The 22,633-nt window shown below is 38.3% G+C and overlaps 1 protein-coding gene across 1 annotated transcript in view; it reads left to right on the top strand.

Annotated features, from left to right (window-relative positions):
* Positions 1 to 22,633, top strand: part of LAMA4 (laminin, alpha 4) — a 104,000-nt gene extending 81,367 nt beyond the window's left edge. Inside the window, exons 24-38 of the mRNA XM_010561672.1 lie at positions 912 to 1,043; positions 2,132 to 2,274; positions 5,690 to 5,825; positions 6,974 to 7,111; positions 8,628 to 8,761; positions 10,073 to 10,237; positions 10,936 to 11,089; positions 11,812 to 12,005; positions 13,550 to 13,739; positions 14,614 to 14,769; positions 15,581 to 15,740; positions 16,768 to 16,898; positions 19,402 to 19,495; positions 20,485 to 20,604; positions 22,065 to 22,633. Coding sequence (XP_010559974.1) covers positions 912 to 1,043; positions 2,132 to 2,274; positions 5,690 to 5,825; positions 6,974 to 7,111; positions 8,628 to 8,761; positions 10,073 to 10,237; positions 10,936 to 11,089; positions 11,812 to 12,005; positions 13,550 to 13,739; positions 14,614 to 14,769; positions 15,581 to 15,740; positions 16,768 to 16,898; positions 19,402 to 19,495; positions 20,485 to 20,604; positions 22,065 to 22,210 — 2,193 coding nt within the window. The 3' untranslated portion in view covers positions 22,211 to 22,633. The remainder of the gene's footprint in view (positions 1 to 911; positions 1,044 to 2,131; positions 2,275 to 5,689; positions 5,826 to 6,973; positions 7,112 to 8,627; positions 8,762 to 10,072; positions 10,238 to 10,935; positions 11,090 to 11,811; positions 12,006 to 13,549; positions 13,740 to 14,613; positions 14,770 to 15,580; positions 15,741 to 16,767; positions 16,899 to 19,401; positions 19,496 to 20,484; positions 20,605 to 22,064) is intronic.

Below are 22,633 nucleotides of genomic sequence, written 5' to 3'. Positions count from 1 at the left end.
CTAGATTAAGACCTACTTTTACTACTTTAAGTAATGATTTCTGAAGGTGCACTCATCTGTGTTAGAGACAGCAGTTCTTGCCCTGCAGTAGTTTTTTGAGAATTATTGTTCCCATGTTTCCATTAGGCATGGGAACAACAGCACAAACACTAGGAGAGAAGACAAACATTAGCATTAAAAGCATTAACCCAGATGTACAGTTGCTGTAAACTGTCCTTTCTCCTTCTTTATATTCAGTTTTGGAACAAGACTAATTCTATGGTACAGATCTTCATTTCAAGCACTCCCTAAAGATTTCTAAAGTAGAGATCCTGTTTATAAACTTTAGGTCACCCAGCCACAGAACAGAAGCCAAACCATGAAGCAGGAATAGTCAGGAAATCCAGAAATCAAACACACAGTAAATACTCTCTACCTATTGCTCAGCCTTCAGGAAATACATCAGTGCTGATCAGGGCTGTGAAAAGATATAATCCTGAGCTATTACAGGCATCGTGGCAGAAGCTACTAATGCAGATACAGTCATTCTAGCACAACATTGCTTTCAGCAGTATAACATCTTTCATTTGGGGCATGTGGTATTACTTTGACAGTAAATAGATGTGTTTGCATTAGGAACAATTTGCTGGTAAAGAATATTGACATCACTGTGCTACCAAATACTCTTCCTACAGGGAAACAGTTCATCAAGTCTTAAAATAAGTGCTGTTTATCAATTATGTGTGCATGTGTATATAAACATATATTTTATATACATATAAATAATCCAGAAACTTAGTTTTGCAAACAAAAGTACCTTTTCCCAGCATGCTTTTCACAATATCAGACACTCTCATAACATTGTTTATTACTTTTTTTTAATTGCTCCCACAATCATTGTGCTTTTCTGACTGCTGTTTTGTTTTACACAGAGTATGTTCTTCAGTCTAGAGATGCACAATGGTTTCTTGTACCTTCGTTATGACTTTGGCTTCAGCACCGGCCCTGTGCTGCTAGAGGACTCCATGAAGAAGGCTCAGATTAACGACGCTAAATTTCATGAGGTAGAGATACAGTTACAATCAATCACAGCCTTTTGACCAACTATCCCAGCAGCTCCAAAGCAGCAATAATTTACTCCAACACCAATGAGAGGCGCAAAGGGATGAGGTGTCAGGTGGTGATGCAGAAGAGTGGGCAGAAGAGTAGAGAGCATGCCTGCCTTGGATGTGAAAGAGGACATGCAAGTCCCACCACTACTGAGCAGTGGAAAGGGAAGGAGCTCTCTGCCTCCTTGTAAATCAGTGCTTGTGGACAGATTCTCCATATTACTAGCCAAGGACAGGACAGTTCACGAGGGAGAAAAATTGTTATTAATTCAAAATGAAATTATATCCAGGACAACTATGTCCTTCAAATATACAACTCTCCTCAACTAAAAACATGTCATTATGTTAACTTGACCACCTTAGTTGTTATGCATTGTATTACAAGAAATATTGCATTTCCCATTTCATTTAAAGAAAGAATTAATTTGGTAGCAGTTTTTAGTATATGCATAGTATTTTAGGGACTTTGGCAAATCTAAAATATCTACTTGTATTTGGTTTAAGAGAATTTGCTTTAAGCTGGTGTAACTGTGACAGTGACAGTAGCAAATCATGCTTAGTGGCTTGCTTCTCCTGCCATTTACTTGATGTAAATTCAAAGTCTGATTCCTGATCCACAACTGCAGCTAAAGTTCTGTTCAAACTGTTTAAGCAGAGCACAATTAAGCCTTTTATGCTTTGAAAATAAAATACGTTTTTTAAGAAGTATGGCCTAGCTTCTTGGATAAATCAAGAAAGCACTCTGAAGTTAATGGAGCTTATCTGTTTGCCACAGTGTAGAATTTGACATGGGGTAGTTTCATGTGGATTTACTTATAAGTGAATTATCCTGAGTTTTCAGTCATCAGATAAATTGTGACATCAAAATAAGCTCCCTACTAGTAATTTTTGTCAGCCTCTCCTGATTTACAACAAATTTTTTTATAAATGGGAGGAACTTCTCAAACAAAAAGATATAATGATGCAATCAATTTTGCAAAATCACCATGACAACTTACAAAAGGACATTTTGGACACTTCTAAGCACATGTTTCTCTTTTCAGATTTCTATTATATATCACAATTCTAAGAAGATGATCTTGGTAGTAGACAGACGACATATAAAAAGTGTGGACAATGAAAGAACAACAATGCCATTCACAGACATCTACATTGGAGGAGCGCCTGCTGAGATCTTGCACTCCAGGTTGGTTTACTACTGGGATTCAATCATTATCTTCAAGTAATCACCATATTTAAGTTATGTTGTATGATCTGTGCTGAAGGGCTTACAGTAAAACATTTTTCCAAGCCTCAACACTTTACGTAAAACAACACCTCAGACACTTTTCTAAGTGTCTCTCAGAGCTCTGAAGTACCAAGGATTAGGCTGTGATCCAGCACAGGTAAATTCTGCTGAAACTGGTTGAGTTTTAGTAAGGGTAACAGAAATTGATGTCTTCTTAAAACTAAATGGCATTTTTGAAGAACACATGAATGTACAGAATCGCTGTTCCTCCTTGCTCTGCAAAAAGTGATCTTTGTAAAATAGCAATGCACCAGCTGAAGAATCAAAACCTTCTACCAACTGCATTTCAAATCTAAAGACAATATTTTTCCTTCTGTGCACTTCAGTTCTGATCCATCTCAGGTTCTCTCTAGACCCAAGTCAGCTGGCTCTGTGTAGGCGTGGGAAGAAAAGAAAAAGTCTCATTTTCCCATCGTACCATTTGACAGAAGCCAGGTTTAATCTCAGTAGACTGTGTTACTCTCATTTCCTGCAGTGGGAATCTGCCGGACCAGGGTCATGCTCTGGGAGAGCCAACTGGCTGCTTGAAGAAGGGTATGCTCTTCTGACAGGCAGTATTCATTCCCAGGGTCAAACAGTGAGGCCAGCATTTTCAGAAGGGCTCCAGCTGCTGTTTTAAGTGTCACAACTGCTAACAGAAATACCATCTCTCCTTAAAAAACCCTCTGTGTAAAAAAAAAAAAAAGGAAGATAGAAAATGTTGCACAATAGTTTCTAGGAATTAGTGGTAAATCTCCTGAAACCTTATTTTGTTGTCAGGAGAGCCTGTTGAATCGATAAATAATGTCTGAGGTATAAAATACTTACAGATTAAGCTTTTAAAATAGGGGCAATCTTCACATAAAGGAAAACGATGCCTTTCAATCCCATGTAATTATTTGAACATGCAAACAAAATGGTGGGCAAGGAAGAAACAGAGTATATAATTTATCTGGCCTTTCAAATAGTTCTTTACAAAGGTCTGTCATAAAGGGCTATTAAGAAAACTAGTGGTGTGGAGAGGGGAAAGGCTGCAGTGGATTAGAGAGCAGCTGGGAAAGAGAAAATAGGACATAGCAGTAACTCTTCAATTCTCACAGTATAAAAAGTGTACACCACCTGCCCAAAGGATCTCTCTTAGGGCTGGTATTAAATACGTTAACTATCTAGAAACAAAGGACAAAAGGATGGTGAAAATTACTTTGGTTAATCAAGCCTAGAGAACCTTGAAAAAGCCCAGAAGGACCTAGAAATCTAGGCAATTGTGCAGCTCAATGGCAAATGAGACTTGTTCACAAATGTAGGATACAAGATGAATCACATGAATTATGCCTGCAGTTTTCTGAGTGAATTGTGGCTATTCTGCAAAACACCTGGAAGGTACTGTTAAAGCAGGAAAAATAGCATCTCAATAAACAAGTTGTGTCAGAAAAAATCCATAGGCATTGCAAAAATATGATCAATATTGAAAAATGTATACGGAAATTATTTAAGCAGAGCTACACCTTTGCTATTGTACTCAGCTTTGGTTCTCATGACAAAGGTAGACAGCAAAAAGTACAGTCCAAATGTGGTGACAGCATTCCATTTTCATCAGAGCATTAAGTCAGTATTAGAATTATATCATCTACTGATGACCTACTACTATCTCTCTACTACTACTACTACCTACTATTTATAATTATGCTTCCTTTTTCTAGACAGACTTACATATAACTGACAGTGGAGGGCAGCAGCAGGGGCAGGAAATTAGCTCTAGTCTTAGAGAGGGAGTTTAATATTCTTTCAAAGCAGTGTATTTTCATTCACTTCAGCAGCTCTTTCCTCTGTCAATTGCCTTTTTCCCAAATAAATGAATCTGGAAGTACCATTATATGTTATTTTTCTCCCACCTCAGTCACTGCATAAAGCAGAAAGCTAAGGGGAGATATGAGCACTGGGTGCTGGGAACCATTAAGAAACAAACTCAGAAGCCTTTCTTTAGGTTAAAGCCTATCTTCTCTAGTTTCTGTTCCTCCTAGAAAATGTTAAGTTAATGGCATTTAACAGAAAGGCATATTTGTGGCATCCAGCCAGTCACATGGTCAATCAGAGTAGAGATTAAACTGGTTGACTGATACCCCACACTTTGATCCAAATCCCAGTGAGGATGGCAGGAGCCTTCCTGTTGATTTTGCCTTCGTGCTGATTTCACTGAGGAGCAGATTAAGCCCCTACGGTGCTCCTCCCCTCACCTTATTTCAGATATGTACATGTACATCTGTGCTACTTCACCTGATGGTCCATTTTTGCCAATGTAGAAAAATAAGCATTTCCAGAGCCTCATTCATCCATCATGTTTCCAATGTCTACCTTACAATGAGATAACTCATAGACAACTAGCACAGAAGCAGATGTCAACACTGTCAATATCATCTCATGTGAGGTGAGAAGAATCCCACTGCTAAGGTACATCCTGTTGAAAGAACAAAGACCACTTCCAGGTAGCCAGGTCAAAGCTCCAGATTTCACATTCACTCCTTCAGTGCATTTGTTCCCTAGTTGTCTCCTGGACTGGTACCCAGTAGATCCCATGTAATTTCCTTGCCCTGTCACAGACTTTCTGCAATTTTAAGCAAATTACTTCCTCTTCATGCACCTCGAATATTGTGAGGATAAATTCAATTGTATTTGCCCTGTGCTGTAATGCTGTGATATCTTAGTGAAGAGTGGAGTTGAAAAACTTAGAGCAGTGAGTAGGAGCAGTTGGGATACACTGCTGTGCTATCTACCTCAAATCTGACCTAAAAAGGATCCTGGAAGCCCACCTACTGCTCTCATTTATGATCACATAAACCCACTCATCAGCAAGCAGAATTTGCTCTTACTTCCCTGACCTCTGTTACTATTTTTTGTTAAGAAACAGAGATCCATTTGCTTCCAAAGGCAAGAACGGAGCTTGCTACTAAAGGCAATACAGGAAAACTAAACCAGAACTTTTCCAAAATTATTAAAAAATGGAGATAGAAACCCATTGTAAGTGGGTAGAAACACATTTTAAAACCTTTTCATATCAGCAGCTATTTTTATTTTTTTAAAGTTACTCTATATGGATCTCCTCTCTGAACTCTCATATATTTCCCCCCATAACATTTATTACATCTGGTGCATCTTGACTTTTCAAAACACATAATGTGGTTAATTAGTTGTTTTATATAAAGATGCAGGAATTGGGCACTAGTGAGGCAAATGATTGAGGCTCTTCCAAGTTTTTTAGAACACCTTGGTGATAAAAGTCTGTTCAGAAAGACAAGGGCTATCTAACTGCAGCTTGTTTGGCATTTTTTTCCAACAGCATTAGCTCACATCTGGCAGGAAGTATCGGCTTTAAAGGCTGCATGAAGGGTTTCCAATTCCAAAAGAAGGATTTCAACTTGTTAGAGGAACCAGGAACCCTGGGAATCAGCTACGGGTGCCCAGAGGATTCACTGGTGAGCGTAACATCATTTTTGTGAGATAACAACAAAATTTTGGCAATGGATACAGCTGTGAGCTTGAGTTTTACTCCAAACAACAGAAAGAAAGTCTTCAACCAAGGAAATGACAATGCACACACTGACTGGTGGGGGTGGTGCATGTGTGTGTTAAGTCTGCTGACATACACCCAATTTTCACCCTCAATTACAGCACAAGCTGTTTCACTTGATGTTCTTATCATATGTGAGATTGCAATGTGAAAGCTGGATCTGAAATAAATTGTGTGCTGTTTTCTGAAAGGAAATATTCCAACATAATTTGTTTTTTCTTAAAGAAACAAGGAGAATTATCCTCACATGCATCCTAATACAGATGTATGAAATTAAAAAGAGAGCACGATATTCACCCTTCAAATAAGTTCTCCCCTTAAGTCAGGCCAGCTATTCCTCTGTGATACACAAACCAACTGCACCAGCATTACCACCAAGAAAATTGCCATTTTGTTTCCAATCCCTTCCATCATTCATCATTTGTCCATTACAATGCAAGGCTGGTAAATCTAAACAGTGTTTGTGGTCTTTATCCTATGGCCATGTCTATCCAAAGTCATGCTGCAAATCTGTGGAGATGAAGGAGCCCAACACTTGTAGAACTCATCACACAATCTCACCCGCTGTGAACAATGAAGCTAGCTGCAATTTGTCCTACCTCAGATCCAGTTTTACTCCTGAGACTCTGAGGGTTATAGACTACCATGTCCAACATCCCCCCCGTCCCGTCCCAGCACTCAGTGCAGCACACAAACTAATATATAATATGTTGGGATGGTGAATCAGTGCCACACAGCATAGACAGGGGCTTGAGCCCCCTCTGCTTCTGGTCTTCAGGCCCACTAACATCAGCAGATTTAGGATGAGGCCAAGAATCCCAGGAAACTGAGAACAATTCGGCTTACACTGTCTAAAATGGCTACACTTTCTTAATATTTTCACAGCATGCAAGAGAAAGCCTATATAAATTACATTGACATGCATGAAAAACTGAAGGTTTTATAGAACTGAGCTGGCTGAATCTTTAAAAAAAAAAGAAATAGCCTCATTCTTTTTATGATTTGAATGTTTTCTTGAGGTTTACTTGTAATTTTGTTTCATTTAATACACAGATGTCCCGCAAAGCATATTTCAATGGAGAGAGCTTCATTGCATCAAGCCAAAAAGAATCCCTCTTTAGTGAATTTGAAGGAGGCTTTAATTTCCGGACATTGCAGCCCAACGGGCTGCTGTTTTACTATTCTGAAGGAGTAAGTATATATTTCTTTACAGTTGGTTTTATTTTATCTTCACATTGTTTCCCAGGAGAATACTAGGGGAATAATACAATTTCTCACTTCATGGTTTCATAATAGAGAAAGCAGTCTCCAATATAGAAGCATTCATTGATGACCTCATTTTCACAGTTCACATTTGATCTACAGATGAAAAACAGCAATGCTTAGGCATTATTTTGATGTTGAGAAGAGGATTTGATCATATGCCTAGAATTAATATGCATCCACTTGTGCTCAATAAAGTCCTTAGAGCAGAAATGCACAGTGGGTCTTGCTGTGCTCAGCAGTACTGCAATCCCTATTTGGACCTGTAGGTGCTACCAAAGCACAAATAGTATTAAGGGCCTGACATTTTCCATCCAGACACAATCCCCTAGAAGCAAAGACAAAGTTTGTTTGAATTAGTGGGATGGTATTTTGAGCATCGCTGAGTTGACAGAAATCAATAAGAAAGCTGTCTGTATTCCCAGATGGTACTTAGACCTCCATGTGTGACTGGGAAAAGCTGCACTGGAGAATGGCTCCTTGTTCTAAATGCCCCCTCAGAGGTGTGACATGGGCAGAAACATGGACTTGAACTCCCAAAATGTTGTGTGAGCCAAAGCGATTCCAAGATCCTGCAGGCTCAGACTGATATCTGCAGCAAGCATGAGCTTAGATGACAGAACATTTGCAACCACCCCCGAGTGTCTGTTCTGCTGTACTTGCAGAAGATCATCAGCAGGGCAGCAGGGAAGGCTGTATGACACTGATAACTACTCCTGAACTTTTACATTTTACAGCCTGGAGTATTACCTTAAATTGAAATCAGTAACCATGTCAGTTATCCACATCGTTTGCATAAATGAAGCCTTACACACACCACTTCTGGTGTTAAATCAAAAGCTCTAATCCTATGAGGTGCCAAGTGCCCTACTTAACAAATGGAGGTTCAGCTACTTAGCACTTGACAGTGGGAGACAGGATGATTCCTACCAGTGCACAGTGGCGGTGCTTGCTCTAATGGAACAGACAATATTCCTGCTATGTGGCATAGTGATCCCGTATGCCTGACCCAGATAGCAGATCTTATCTCTGAGATAATTTTGGGTGATTGAACTGGTCTGATCAGAGGGAATTAGGAAAAAAAAAATGTATTGGTCTTACGACAGCAGGAATCTTGCAGTAACAGCTGCTCTATACAGTACCAGGAGTACCAGAAACACAAATGAAATGTAAACGTCATGCAGCCATGTTAGATGGAAGGAGTTCATGTGACATACTTGAGACATAATCAGCACCAGAACTCCCAGAATTCAGGCTTAAAAACCAGCAAGAATATCAATTCTAATGAGATCATCCCGTTTTGCTCCTCAGTATAGCTTTCTGCAAATAAAGCACAAATGGGGAAAACAGCAGGAAGGAAAATAAATACAACATGAAAATGCACAGAACTGTTAATTTTTCTGTGTTACACTTGCTTATGAAGATGTTTTTGTCTATATTCCAGTCAGATGTATTATCCATCTCTATGGACAGAGGTGCTGTGGTTTTAAATGCAAGTGGAACCAAAATTCAATCACCAGACCGAAATTACAATGATGGAAAAACCCACTTCATCATCACTTCTGTCACACCAGAAAGGTAAAGCTGTCCAGCATCTTTTATTCCCTACCTTTAGCATATAAATATTTCTTGTAAAGCATATTATCATTTAATATTCACTTCCAAAGTGATTTTTAAGTGATATTTTTAACTGATCTATTCAGTTAAGAAAATACAAAGCCAAAAATCTATGTTATTGAAAACTGGCCAGCTTGGCCTGAGCACAAGATGCTGGTAATTTTTAGTAAAACTAAAATAATAGTTTTTCTAAAAGCTTAGTCCTTTTTTGTCCTCAGGTATGAAAGCAGTTTAATATAATTAAAGACTAGCAGGATATTCATTTTTCATCAGGATTGATTGTTCTGATTTGTTAAAGCAATCCGAAATTGACCCTGAAGTAATTGAGGCATCTTCACAAAAAACATTCATTCGGGATATATGAAGTGGAACGTGTTCAAAGTATTTTTTTAGCATCGACAGACACAAATGTGAGACTAAATACAGCAGTAGGGAATAAGTCTCCCTATGTTCATTTTTAAATCTTGAAAGCATTGTTTTATTGGTATGTTTTAGTGTCATTTTCTATGTTTAAAATTTTCTTAGAAGGTCAAATAATCAAATCATCTTTCTTCAAGAATCTTGCCTATGCAGATACAACCAGGTCATTCTCAGTTTTCTAATGGAAATGGAGGTTTGTACCTTTGACTTCTGATTCCAAGAAACATAGTTTGAAAAGTTGAAGGTGCAAAAAGGTGCCTTGGAATAGCCTTGGGCACTGTCATGTTTCCCTGAGCGTGCTGAATTCTGAACTTGCCAAACAAAATCAATATCTGATGCTTTAGTTATACTCAGTTCCTTATTAAAGCAATAAAATCCTTCCTGACTTCTGCAGCAATTAATGTGTTGCAAAATTAATTAGGTAAAAAACATTGTATAAGCTCAAACATCAATGTATTGTGATGAAAGAGGAGGAAAAAGGGATAGGGTCATAAAGAAGGATTAGCATGTGTTTAGATCTTATTTTACCCAAACGGTGGCTCCGTCCATTTATTAGCAATCCCTTAGTTTATCTACCTTCACTGAGTGGACTGTATTTTTTTGGACTTCACAATTAACCCCAGAATATTATTAAATCCATAGGCCTCTGAGCTCAACTTTGCCAGTGGGTTATTGCACTGCTACCTGTTGCATAGCAGGAAATGAGAAGGTCTTCTCATGACTTTGAGCAGTACCACCATTCAGTAATGTATACACCGAGTGGAGCATTTTGGGTGCATGTAATATGCTGTCTAACCACTGGCATTGATGTTTCTGAAACTAGCCTACAAAATGGATGTTTTGCCTTTGCAGATATGAGCTGACTGTTGATGACAAGAAACAAAGCAAGAAGAACCCAGCAAAGGACAGAGCAGGGAAAAGCCCAGACAGTGTCAAGAAGTTTTATTTTGGCGGCTCTCCCCTCAGAACGCAGCAAGCCAACTTCACTGGCTGCATAAGCAACGCTTACTTCACTAGGTGCGTAGCATCTTCCCAAACACATTACCAGGCAGTCACTGCCTGACAGCTCGAATAGTAGCTCAACAGAATTGATTTATTGTCACAAAAAAAAAATCCCTGTCTCATTTTGTGAGGCTAGACAGTATGTGTGAATAAGTTTCTTACCTTACTTGCCATGGAATCTGTGGGCACAGACCTGCTAGGTTAATCTATTGTTAAAGTGGGAATAACTTGATGTAAATTAGCTTTCAGTACTGCACCTGCTAATGCTGCTGCTGCAATGTATAATTTGCATAGCTGTAATTTACATTTATATTATGTAGCTTTCAGCTCTGCCTTTGAAACAAAATGATATTAAGGCATCTCACAGAAGCTGGGAAAGTTAGGAGTTTGGTCATGTGAAAATGGTCAGAACTTGTTGATTTTAATCACTTTATGAAATGTTCTTATATAGAAGATTTTAAAGTTAATTTGATGCTGCAGGTTGGTACTCTCTGTTTATGTAAGCATGGATACAACAGGCAGAGGTAGTATAGGCTGCCTGCATTACCCAAACATTGACTGATAAATCTGTACTTTTATCCATGATCCAAGAATGAAAAAAAAGCCCATCCAAACATCTTTTAAACCATAAATGTAAAATTCTGTGATTTTTACGAAGACAATTCCAATGCTTGGAAGAAAGCTTTTCTTGTAATCCCCTTTTTGAAACACAGGTTGGATCGAGAGGTTGAAGTGGAAGATTTCCAGCAGTACTCTGAGAAAGTTCAGACTTCTTTGTATGGATGCCCTGTTGAATCTCCTCCAGTTGCTCTTCTCCATAAGAAAGGAAAAAACTCATCAAAAGCCAAAGGAAACCGTAATAAAAAGGTTTGCTACAAATTGCCCCAGTAGCACCCTAGAGTTTTCCAAAGTTGATACATACTGTGCCACGATTGGGAATTCTCCAAATCATGGATCCAAAACGTACCACATGAAGACTATTTCACATATATGAAGGAAAGGATCCTGTTCTTTACATATTCCATCACTGCATCCCTGACTCAGTCTATCTGGCCTACACTTGCATCATTCTCTCTTGCTAGAACTGTAAAACAAAATTTATGACATCTTCAAAAAAGTACTGCAGAAACAAGCCTTCTTGATTTCTTCTATATCCTAAAGGCAATAAGGTTGCTTCTATTCTCAGCTACATCTGTGTGGCTCTCTCTACTGGGTACAATTAGCATGCATTAATATAAATGTGAAAGAACCCCCTTCTTCCAGCATGCAGAACTTTTAGTCCAAGCATGTCATCTTATGCCTATAGTATATCTGATATCATCAAAGCAGAGAGGAAAAGATTAAATTAGGAGAACAGCAAAAGAATTGAATTGTAATTATGTTAGCTACACAAGTATTCTGTTTATCCCTTTTTCTGCCCTAAATCAGCATCTATAGTAGATCTGTTCAAGGAAAATTTGACTTGGAACCATTCCTGCTATTTTTATAAGGAAAAAAATGTATTACTAGCTTAGGTATAAATGATACTGTTATTTTATTATGTCCAATCTTAGTTAAAATTTGTGGTTAATGGTTCTCTTTCTATGAAGGTGGGAAGAGATAAAGACAAGATTTCACAGCCTTCAACTGGCCTCAAAAACCTATATCAAGAAGTGAATATGCAAAGAGACCCTCAGTGCCACTTGCCCATGAATCCCAAGGCAACCGAACATGCATATCAGTTTGGAGGAACAGCAAACAGCCGGCAAGAATTTGATCACATGCCAAAGGATTTCAGTCAAAGGTAAAGGGACCTTAGAAATAAAAATTACATATACTGAGGAGGAGAAAGATGTATTTCAAATTTAAAAAAGGGACACATTTCTGCTGTTACCCTGGCTTTTTCCTTTGTATCTTAGGCCAATTTTTGTATAGAGCATGTTGTTAGGATATATTAAAAGGTGTTTCAGCAATAAATAGAATGTGTTTCCAGTTACAACCCTCTTGTGCAGTCTTCTTCTGCAACATATATTAACAAAATGTGTCTCCTTGCCTATTTGTATGAAGACGTTGAGGATGTTAGTTCTGTACAAGCAATGCACCTTTCGTCTCTTTACACAAGAAGCAATGGCATTAGAGCAGAGCTGGAAAAGAACATGACAGTTTACCAAGAAATGAAGCAGTTACGTGTTGAGTGGACCTTGTCAGCTATTTAATGGTTAGGAATCTACACAGTGCAGTAGGACATAAAGCTATGAAAACCATGTCCAATTCAAACCATAAATAATGAGTCCAGATATTGTGGACTTTTAATTCTCAGGCTCCCACAGAATATGCCATATGGTATGTTATGACCAACAAAGGATTTTGGTTTAATACTTTCCATGAAAGACTATAAATTCAACAACATAGCACTTCCTGGAAGCATACCAGACCAGACTAACTCAGAAAAGAAGAGTGCTATTTCCTGACTTAAATAAAAAAAGCATTACATTTGTTTTAATTCAATAGTGTTTCATGTAGGGCAGTCCTGATGGTGCCCATATGAAGAAGGAAAACCCAAACTTTAATATGTCTCTTCATCCCTACAAGACATATTTGTTTTACAACTGTTATTACAGCTTCATCATTTAATGTGCATTTCAAAAAAACAATGACTTGTGATGTTTTAAAACAACAGATATTGGCAAGGGCCTAAAGTGTGTGTGGAATGTACACACATGCAATGGGGAACATAGAGATCCTTCAGGCAATACTACGAATGGAAGCTAGGCTAGTCACCTGACATGAGAAGCAGGAGTTATCAGTTCTGGCACTGTCCTACACCAGTACAGGTTTACCATTTTTTAGACCCAAAGCAATAATACCAATGACTCAAGAAATCTTCACTGTTGACAGTGTCAAACCAAGTCAATATAACTTGCCATGTTGTCTTGGACTTCACAAGGAACTACAATGAAGGAGAAGCTTAGCAGTAAGTCTGGAATAACAATAAAGAATTGTGAACTGTCAGGCATCCATGCTGTCACAGTTAAAAAGTCCCCCAACACTGCTGTTCAACAGGAATGGAAATGTAGTGTGTATAGTGTCAGTTATTGGTGGTCTGTATTGATTTTATTCACTCCAGAGATTTTAATTTTTGAAAACAAGTTCTTTGCAAGGCAGCTTCTTCTCCAACTTTGACTTCTACTCCAAAATCCAGTACAGAATGTTTCTCAGAAACAGAACTTCCATAAAGGAGATGTATATTCCTTTGGATGAGAGGCAAATCTCAGTCTTCCTCTGCTGCAGTTTGATTTAAGTCAGTTATATCTGCTATAATTTTAATACTGTGTTTTTATGTGCCAGAGCTCAGTTCTCTATCAGTCTGAAAACTCACTCATCTCATGGAATGATTTGCTACGTCTCGGATCAAAAAGAGACCAACTTCATGGCCCTCTTCGTTGCTCATGGCCGACTCATTTTTATGTTTAATGCTGGTCATCAGAAGATAAGGATTAAGAGCCAAGAGAAATACAATGATGGCCTTTGGCACAATGTAAGTAAAAGAAAGCAATCATTATGATGGCACATGCTATCAAGGCTGTAGTAAAGACACTGCTGATGTGACAGCTCAGGAAGTTTTCATTTGTGTGTTCATAACCACACTTATATGTTGAGAAACTTCTGCCAATGTTTTTAAATCTTCCATGTGGCATTTTATCAAGTCATTAACTAGGGACAGGAAAGTATGTCAGTTATAAAAATCCAGCAATTCCCAACACTAACAGCTGAACAGAAGTGATGGCAACAAGCAGAACAGTGAGGCAATTAAGAGTTAAGTTAGCTAGGAAAGGGAGGACTAGGATAATTTTGTTCAGCAAATTTCTTTGAAGTCCCTAAGCAAGGAGCACAGCTGTCTTAGTCTCCCTCTGTAGTCTATGAAAATAAAAAGCCAATTTTAGGGGTCAAGGTGAATTTCCCTCTGTAGGTACCTCTCCCTCCTCACTGACTACAGAGGAAGTCTACAGTTACTAAGATCCTAACTTGGGCATTTAAGTGTTTAAAGCAGGCTGGATGAATCCAGACCATAAAACTGGTGAAGAACATGAAAATGCTAACAGTGATAACACTGTAGCAATGGATCATATATGTGAATATAAGATGGTCAGATATCAGTAGACCTTGTGACACCTTGACTACCTCTGCCTTGTACACCAAAATGTTAAGAAAGAACAGTTTTACTATCTAGCCTTTACATGAACTTGAAAAGAGAGGGTTGTCCAGCAAAGAATATTGGCAGTTAATGAAACAGGTTTGTAGAGTATCACTCACAAGCTTTTCTTCTCAAATTTCTTATCTTCTTCCACTGCACAGGAGTGTTCACTCAACAGATTAAAGTAATCTTCCAAATTTTTTTCCTCCCTTTCTAGGTGATATTTATTAGAGGCAAAAATATTGGTCGCTTGATAATTGATGGTCTCCGAGTACTGGAAGAACCTTTCAGCAGCAATGCTAATACCTGGCAAGTCACTGAACCACTCTATATTGGGGGTGTAGCTCCCGGAAAAGCTGTAAAAAATATCCAGGTAAAGCAGACACCCATTACATCATCCCATACCTCTATGTACAGCTAGTGCAAAAGCTGACTGTATGATCTGAATCCTCAGCATGCTGAGGAGCATGGAGCTCAGTTCAAGTGGATAGCAAAGTTCCTGCAGGGCTCGGCTGGCAGTAGCTGGGCTAGACTTCCATAGACTTGCAGCAGCAACTGGAAAGCCAATGGTCCCTGAGGAACAGAGAAATCCTAGTGACATCCAAGCTTAGATGAGACAGGTAAAGTTAGGTGAGATCAGTTTCACCCTAAGGTTTGAGATACAGATGAGTTTTGGAGAGATTTTAGTGCTTAGTATCTCTGTTTTAAGACAGTACCTAGAAGTCAGGATTCTGCTCTACATCTTGATACTGAATTACGTGGAAAGGAGTGTTAAAGCAAAAATGAACATAATCAAGTCTCCTTCAAGATAATCTTTAGTGTTATGTGCCTAACAAGATAGATACACTACTCAGAAAAAGTAGACCCCTGTCCTGCCTTGAGGCTATAAGGTACGTATAACACTGCCTTGCTCTAGTTGCACTTTATTTCTCACAGTTCAGTAAGGACTGTCTGAGAAACAACACAAGTTGGAGTTACCTTGAAGTCATCAGAGAGATACGAGAGGCTAGGAAAAGTATCTGTCCTGCTTCTTTTCTCTGGAAACTATTTTTTATTCAAAATTGATGCAGCACCAGACAACCACAGCCTTACAGCTTGTAAAACAAGTACAAATAAGGACAGAAGAGTTTATTTCCTTCCACAAGCAGCTTCTCTACTAATCATGCTTTTTTTCCCCCCCTCAGATTAACTCTGTCTACAGTTTCAGTGGTTGTCTCAGCAATTTACAGCTCAATGGAAGATCAATTAATTCAGCTTCACAGACATTTAGTGTAACGCCTTGCTTTGAAGGCCCATCAGAAGCAGGAACATACTTTTCATCAGAAGGAGGATATGTCGTCCTTGGTAATACACTACTAAACAAATGTATTGCATAATAAGACTGTAGTATTCACTGTGCTTCAGAATGGCATATTTTACTAAAGGGTGTGGTAATTTCTGAGGCTGGGAGCTGTAAGGATTACTAGATACAGATCATTATTGTGGTAAGCAGCTGATGTTGACAGGTTACAATGTCACCATGAAACTTAACAAGTTGTTACATAAATACATCTGTATGTATGTATTTCAAATAATTAGAATAATTTCACAGGGGAACAGATTATAATATGGGAAAAATTATTACAGACATACAGAAGTCAATGTGGCCAGGACCAAGCACACCAGCAAATAGTCATCCCTTAGTTTTTTAATTACTAAAACAACATGTAATGCAAAAATCCTAAGGAAAGGCTTTCTGCATGTCTTGACAATGAACAGCATGGCAGAATACATCGTTTCTGTCATTTAGGCCTGTTATGTTCCAGGACGTGTTTTATGAGGGGTTTTTGGTCACATAGGCTCTGATCTGAACAGGAAAGGAAACTGCACAACCCTATGCATTGGCAACACCAAGAAGAATTAGACAGTGTTTCTAATTTGCTCCCTGGCCTGCCACCAGATTGAAAAAGGGAGTTTCTTCTACTGAATCATCAAAGCTCATGTGAACTCCCACTCACTGTATAAAGACTGCTGAATGTCTACCAAATTGCACAATAAGAAACTGCTAAAAAATACAGATTATTTACTTTCTGCTGTCCCTTTCATTGCTAAGAAATATTTTTAAACAAAATACATTTTTTTAAATAATGGGAAAATAAAGAAACCTTTATTAGTACTCCAAGCAAACAATCAAAACAAAAGTTGAAATGGGTCATTGACAGCACACCATGCCATCTCTTCAAGTATGTGTATTGGCACATGTTTCAATAATTTCAATGACAGGATAAGTAAGTTCCACCCTGGGCTTTGAATTTCTGTTTTGACTTTGAATAAATGTCCAATTTCATCACTAACTCAGTACAAAAAGAATGTTATTCTTTTTACCTCACAGATGAATCCTTCAGTTTAGGCCTGAAATTTGAAGTTGTTTTTGAAATACGTCCCCGAAGCAGCTCAGGAATTCTACTGCATGGTCACAGCGTGAATGGAGAGTACTTGAATATGCACATGAGAAATGGACAGGTATAATGAAAGTGCTATTTCCTCTACTGCTTTGACTGGTTCCTCTCCTACCTACTTGGGCTCTGCTATATGCAGCTTTTGTCTTACAAATTTGCCATTAACTGATTCTTATTTCTCTCCTAAATATATTAACTGCTTAGATTAGGCAACCCAGATATTTATTTCAAAATACAAAAAATAACACCTAGGACAAAATCAGATCACTTTACTGATACCAATTATAAATATTTAATGAGCAGTTGAAAAGAAGCAAGAGCACTGACTCTTTGGTGCTGCTCTTTCATCCACACATTAAAAATGTGTAACAGTTACAAGTAAGGTAACTGTTGATGAATTTTTATTTCTCGTTTGTTAAAAGAGAAGTCTGAGTTGTGCTCACTCTTCTTCCTTTAACATACATGTGTGTGATGGGGAGAGAGAGAAAGGGAAAATTCTGATTGTCTGCTGATCTGGTTTCTAGAGCCTCTGGATTTTTGTAAGGCTTTCTTTTTTGAAAGGGGGATGTCTGAAATGAACTTACCAGATAGTTATTGCTGTTGCTATTTTTTATTATGTTCATTGCTAAAATCTGGATCCCTTCATGCTATGCATTGCACACATACAGTAATAAGTTGCAGTCTAAGTGGACAAAACAAGCAAAGGTTTAGAGCAGGGGAAATTTTTTTTTTTTTTCCTTTTTGCAGAAAAGAAACTCAGGGCATAGTCAAGAGACTAAGCAGTGTGGATATTCTTTGACCACTGCAATGCACTACCCAATATCTATCTATATAACCAAAGCAGAAGGGTATTTAAGTGAGGCTGGCTGTACCTCAGTTAGAAATGCAACATCTCAGGAAACATGCTGTCACCTCTCTTAAAAGAACAGGAACCTACAGTAGAGCGACTGAGTGGAGAGTTTAACACGGTGATTCATCCTATCCTAAGGCAGGTGCCTAATATAGGTGACTAAGTAAGTCAGCTGTCATTCAGAGAATCTATTTTTCTATATTGACCATAGATAGAACATGTGCTTCAGTTAGGCACCTAACTTTTGACAGCTGATTAGGTAAGATAAAGCCCATTCTTATAGCTGTAGTTAGTCCTTCATGAATTAACAAAGAACTTCCTAAAGCACATTGTATTGCTGTGTATCATGTCACCTTTAAAGGTTGAATCTGTATACAACTAGTCCAGCCTAGTATTCCCTATGTAAAGATCTGATGGAAGGTTTGCAATGTCCAGAATCTTGCCTGGTTTTCCAACTGTATCAGTTGGTCTAACAAAAGATACTGCCTCACTTACTGCTTCAAACCTCACTTCCTGCATAACGCATATGCAATTCATAAACAAAATTCACCCTTGAAAAGCAGCTCTTCCCTGCTTGTCAATGCAACAGGTACGCCAGTTATCTTCTTAGTAAGCATCTGTGTTTTTTACCATTAACCAACTGCTCTCTTTGAATGCATTACCAAAGACTGTTTTGTGAAAACATTTTTGCTGGACAAATAAGAACAACCAGCATTTTTAATTCATTTTTTAAATGTACGCATCTCTCTCTATCAGTACAGCTTGTCTGGGGGATTTATTAAGGAGCCACTTTCTCTCACAATTCTGTATTTGCTTTAATCACTACTATATATTCTGTCCAAGGGTGGATAAAAGAGAACATGAGGATCATTTCATTTTTGTTTGCTGGTGCCCTTGTGGAAAAAAGTTTAAAAATTTCTTAGTTACAACTATGATGAAACAGAGATCCTCTAAAATTAAATAGAAGTTGTTTCCTTGCAACATTTTCAGTCAACAAGTTGTCAGTATTAGCAGGGACAACTTAGACATTTGAAAAGCCTAAGTGGCTACACTCTGGAGTTCTCTGACAATCACCACTGGCAATCTTGTGCCCCGCAACAGGGACACAGCACTGCTCTGCCACTGCTGTAACATTTCCACGCAGAAAGATATTAATCCACGTAACCCACATAAAGCAGAGGTGCAAAATTCAGAATTAGGTTCACTTTCTAGCTCTGCCAGAGATTTGCTGGTAAGCTTGAACAAGTAACTTAAAAGTGATTCTTAAGTTCCCTATCTATTTCTTTCTCACATCTTGTCTGTTTGTTTATACTTAGGTCTTTCATGACTGTTTTCCTTATTAAGTGGCTAGCAAGATGCCAAAACATCATCTGATGCCTCTAAACACCAATTTACCACACAGGAAATTATAGAGTAGCAGTACTAGAAAATTTGAGTGAAATTAGCTGTTATTTTTTAATCTTTTTTTGAACTCTTCCTTGAGTTCAAATCAGAAATGTTGCAGAACTATTGAATCTAAAAAAAAAAACCCCAAACCCAAAACCACTAAATCTGTGAATTAGAAAGGTGCTTTATTTTAAAGAATTTCATGAAATCATGTTTTTCTTTCACTTACATACTAGGCATGTTTTGAGTGAGGAATACAGCATTATTACAACAGAAGGAAAAAAGAGAACAGGAAGGGGTTTACAGTGGCAACTACATTATTTTCCCCCAGGTTACTGTGAAACTAAATAATGGAATCAGGGATTTTTCAACTTCAGTGACACTGAAACAGAGTCTCTGCGATGGGAGGTGGCACCGAATTGCAGGTCAGTAAGACATGATCATCCCCTAAGTAAGGTGACAGAGCCCAGTTCTCCCCTCCAGACAACCATCTCCACGGGCTAGTGCACAGGGAATGGGGTCATATTCTCAGTTCTTCCTTTTCACCTGTCAAGACATAAGTTTGTGTGAAAGACATAGTCATATTCATCCCTTAGATACAGGAACCATAGAGCTTCCTGGGAGGACAAGCACAAGTTCCTACAAAGAACAAGCAAAGATGGAAGCTCCTTGTTCAAAGAACACAAGACAGCCTAACTGAAATGCTGGCAACCTTTCCTAAGTCCTATACCAGATGATATTCTTCTTTTCCCAATTAGAGGTTAAATAAGTTGGTAGAATGTAGTAGGCACAAGTATATGCTGCCCTTAAAGGTCAAATAACAGGACAGATCTGGGGAGCCTCTGCCTCACACAGAGAGATGTCTACAGACAGGATTTTGCCTCTATGCCATACAGCCATCCTTTCCTGGGTATGAAAGTCAGAAAGTACTTCTAAACCTAAGGTACTTTGAACTCCCTTACCTTCCTGTCTAGGTGCTGACTTGGCCTATCTCCCAGCATCACATTCATAAGAGATATGAGTGTGCACCCTTTCCCCATGCATTCTGGTTTCCTTCTGATGGAAACCCAGGCACACAAGCAAGGAGGAAACTTCACTGCATTCTAGTACATCTCCTACTGGGAATGATTTGGCAAACGGTTTTTCTAAGCCACACACCATTGTATGCTCATACCCTGCAGCCTAGACACACATGCTGGCAATCAAGAGCCCCACTCAAAAGCACCCTTGCTCCCACACTATATCTTCCATTGGCCCTGCTCTATGCCAGAATTTGCCCACATACTGTCACTGATGGCTCACACCCAACCTAGCAAACACTAAATCAAACTACTCAGATCAGATAACTCCTGTCTGTCATAGAAGACTTATGTGCTACTTCTTACAATCTTCTTGATCCCTGTTCTCCTTTCAGTTATTAGAGATGCTAATGTGGTGCAGCTGGATGTAGACTCTGAAGTCAATCATGTTGTAGGGCCACTAAATCCAAAGGCAACTGACCACAGGGAGCCAGTGTTTATTGGAGGTGTACCAGGTAAGTTTTTGGCAGCTTTGTGGTAAGTTGTTCTCAAATTTCAACACAGTTTCCAGAGGAAGCATAGAGACTTCATTTTCATTTCAAAAAAGAACAAAACATATCTCATGTGAACAACCTGGTAAAATTCAAAGGCTCAAGAGCTGATCAGAAATGTTCTGCCTCAAGTTCTCAAAGAAAAAAAGTGCTGCTTCATTGAAATTAAAACATTCACAGTTGCTGGATGGTCAGGTATGGACTCAGTAGAGAAGTCAGCCAGCTAGAAAAAATATCACTTTTTTTCCATTTTACTTTCCAGTGTGGGCTTACTGTTTTTTAAGAAGTGATTTATTTATTTATGGGGTTGGAAACTCACTGTCACTGTAACTGGAGTCTCAAGGTTTTGTGGCTGGTAGGCTTCTTCCCTCTTCTTCAAGCAATGGTGTCTTTGAACATGAGACAAAACATGAAAATTCTTTTTCTGACTAGTGATTTCTATTGCACAGATGTCTGCTAATGTGAATTTGTGACTCACAGACCATCTGTGTAGTGTGGGCCAAGATTACTACATTTACTTCCCTTATTCAACAGACAGAGCTACTCTGTTGGGGTTCATATACAAACTGTAATCAACACTACGTGATTCAATTTTTAAGTCATCTCCTGTACATTTCTCATTGAAAACATGCAGCATTATTTCTCTGTGCCTTGCATGTCAATCATGAACAGCTCTAACTACAAAATTTATTATATTGCTTATCTTGGATTAGTGGCTTGAGTCCATGATGTTCTCATCCATCCCACACTACCAGGAGGAAAAAATGAGCCTAAAGGGAATAATAAAATCTATGTGCAGATGCCTGTTCACTCTTTAAATCCAAACTGGAATTTTATTAGGACAGAACTTATCCCAGAGAGGTAATATAAAGTGGTAATTACAAATGCTGTTCTGCTTCATAATAGAGCCGTCTATTTCTACATTAATTATAGAACACAAAAGCAATGCCATATATTGGCTCTATAATGCTATTATCACCCTGGCACAGAAAAATCTTACAAAGAACTTCATGACAACAAACAAGATACAATACTAACTAATACCATGTAAATACAGTAAACTAAATGCAAACTAACAGATCAGACACAGATGACAATACATGTAATGTTAAAAGAAATTACAAACATGCACCCTGGGATTCATCTACTCTGTTACTTAAAAGAAAATGCAGTTGTCAAAAAATGCAAGACTGGGCCCCTATTGACTATGCAGTATCAAGAGTTTTACATAGATGTAGATAACTCCTCATACTTACTCTGATGGTCTCTAGGACACTGGCAGTAGGCCAGACATTTTAAAAGATCCACAGAAGATTCAGCAGAGCTGCAGTTAGCAGCAAATTGAAAAAATTCTGCCACCAAGCTGATTATTTTGGTCATCATGAGCTCTAATTTTATTTTTTTTTTAAATCTGCTTCTTCCAGAGTCTCTGCTAACATCCAGCCTGTCTACACGCAACTCCTTCATTGGCTGCATTCGTAACTTCATGATTGATGAAAAACCAGTGAGTTTTAGTAAAGCAGCTTTGGTTAGTGGTGCTGTAAGCATCAATACCTGTCCAGCAGCCTGATAGTGCACTGCATCAATCCCATAAAGTTCCTTAGACCACAGAAAGAAAAACAGAACAAAAGAAACCATGTTCATCGAGAGAAGAATGTAAATATCAAGGATCCATCTACAGAAAGAAGTATGTTAAAGGGTCACTTCTAATGTTTATGTGCAAACAAAAGTCACTGAAGAATAAAGGACTGTTGCTTCTGCACTTCTCTTACTATACCACAAGAGTGAGCTTTACCATTTCTTATGTGTGGCCAGTCTGTTACATGAAAATGTGGGATTATAAAAGAAATGAAAATTATATTAAATATGGTACTTTCAAGATAGATCCTATACATCATTTCATTCCATACCTTAGGTCACCCTTTGTTTCACAGGAAAAGATCTGCTAATGCACATTAAAGAATAAAGCTAGATAATAGACTTACATTGCAAA

Source organism: Haliaeetus leucocephalus, unplaced genomic scaffold (genome assembly GCF_000737465.1).
Source record: "Haliaeetus leucocephalus isolate CR32 unplaced genomic scaffold, Haliaeetus_leucocephalus-4.0 Scaffold149, whole genome shotgun sequence".
In the NCBI taxonomy this organism is placed as follows: domain Eukaryota; kingdom Metazoa; phylum Chordata; class Aves; order Accipitriformes; family Accipitridae; genus Haliaeetus; species Haliaeetus leucocephalus.
Note: the sequence above shows the minus strand (reverse complement) of the source record. Positions and strands in the feature narration are given on the sequence as shown.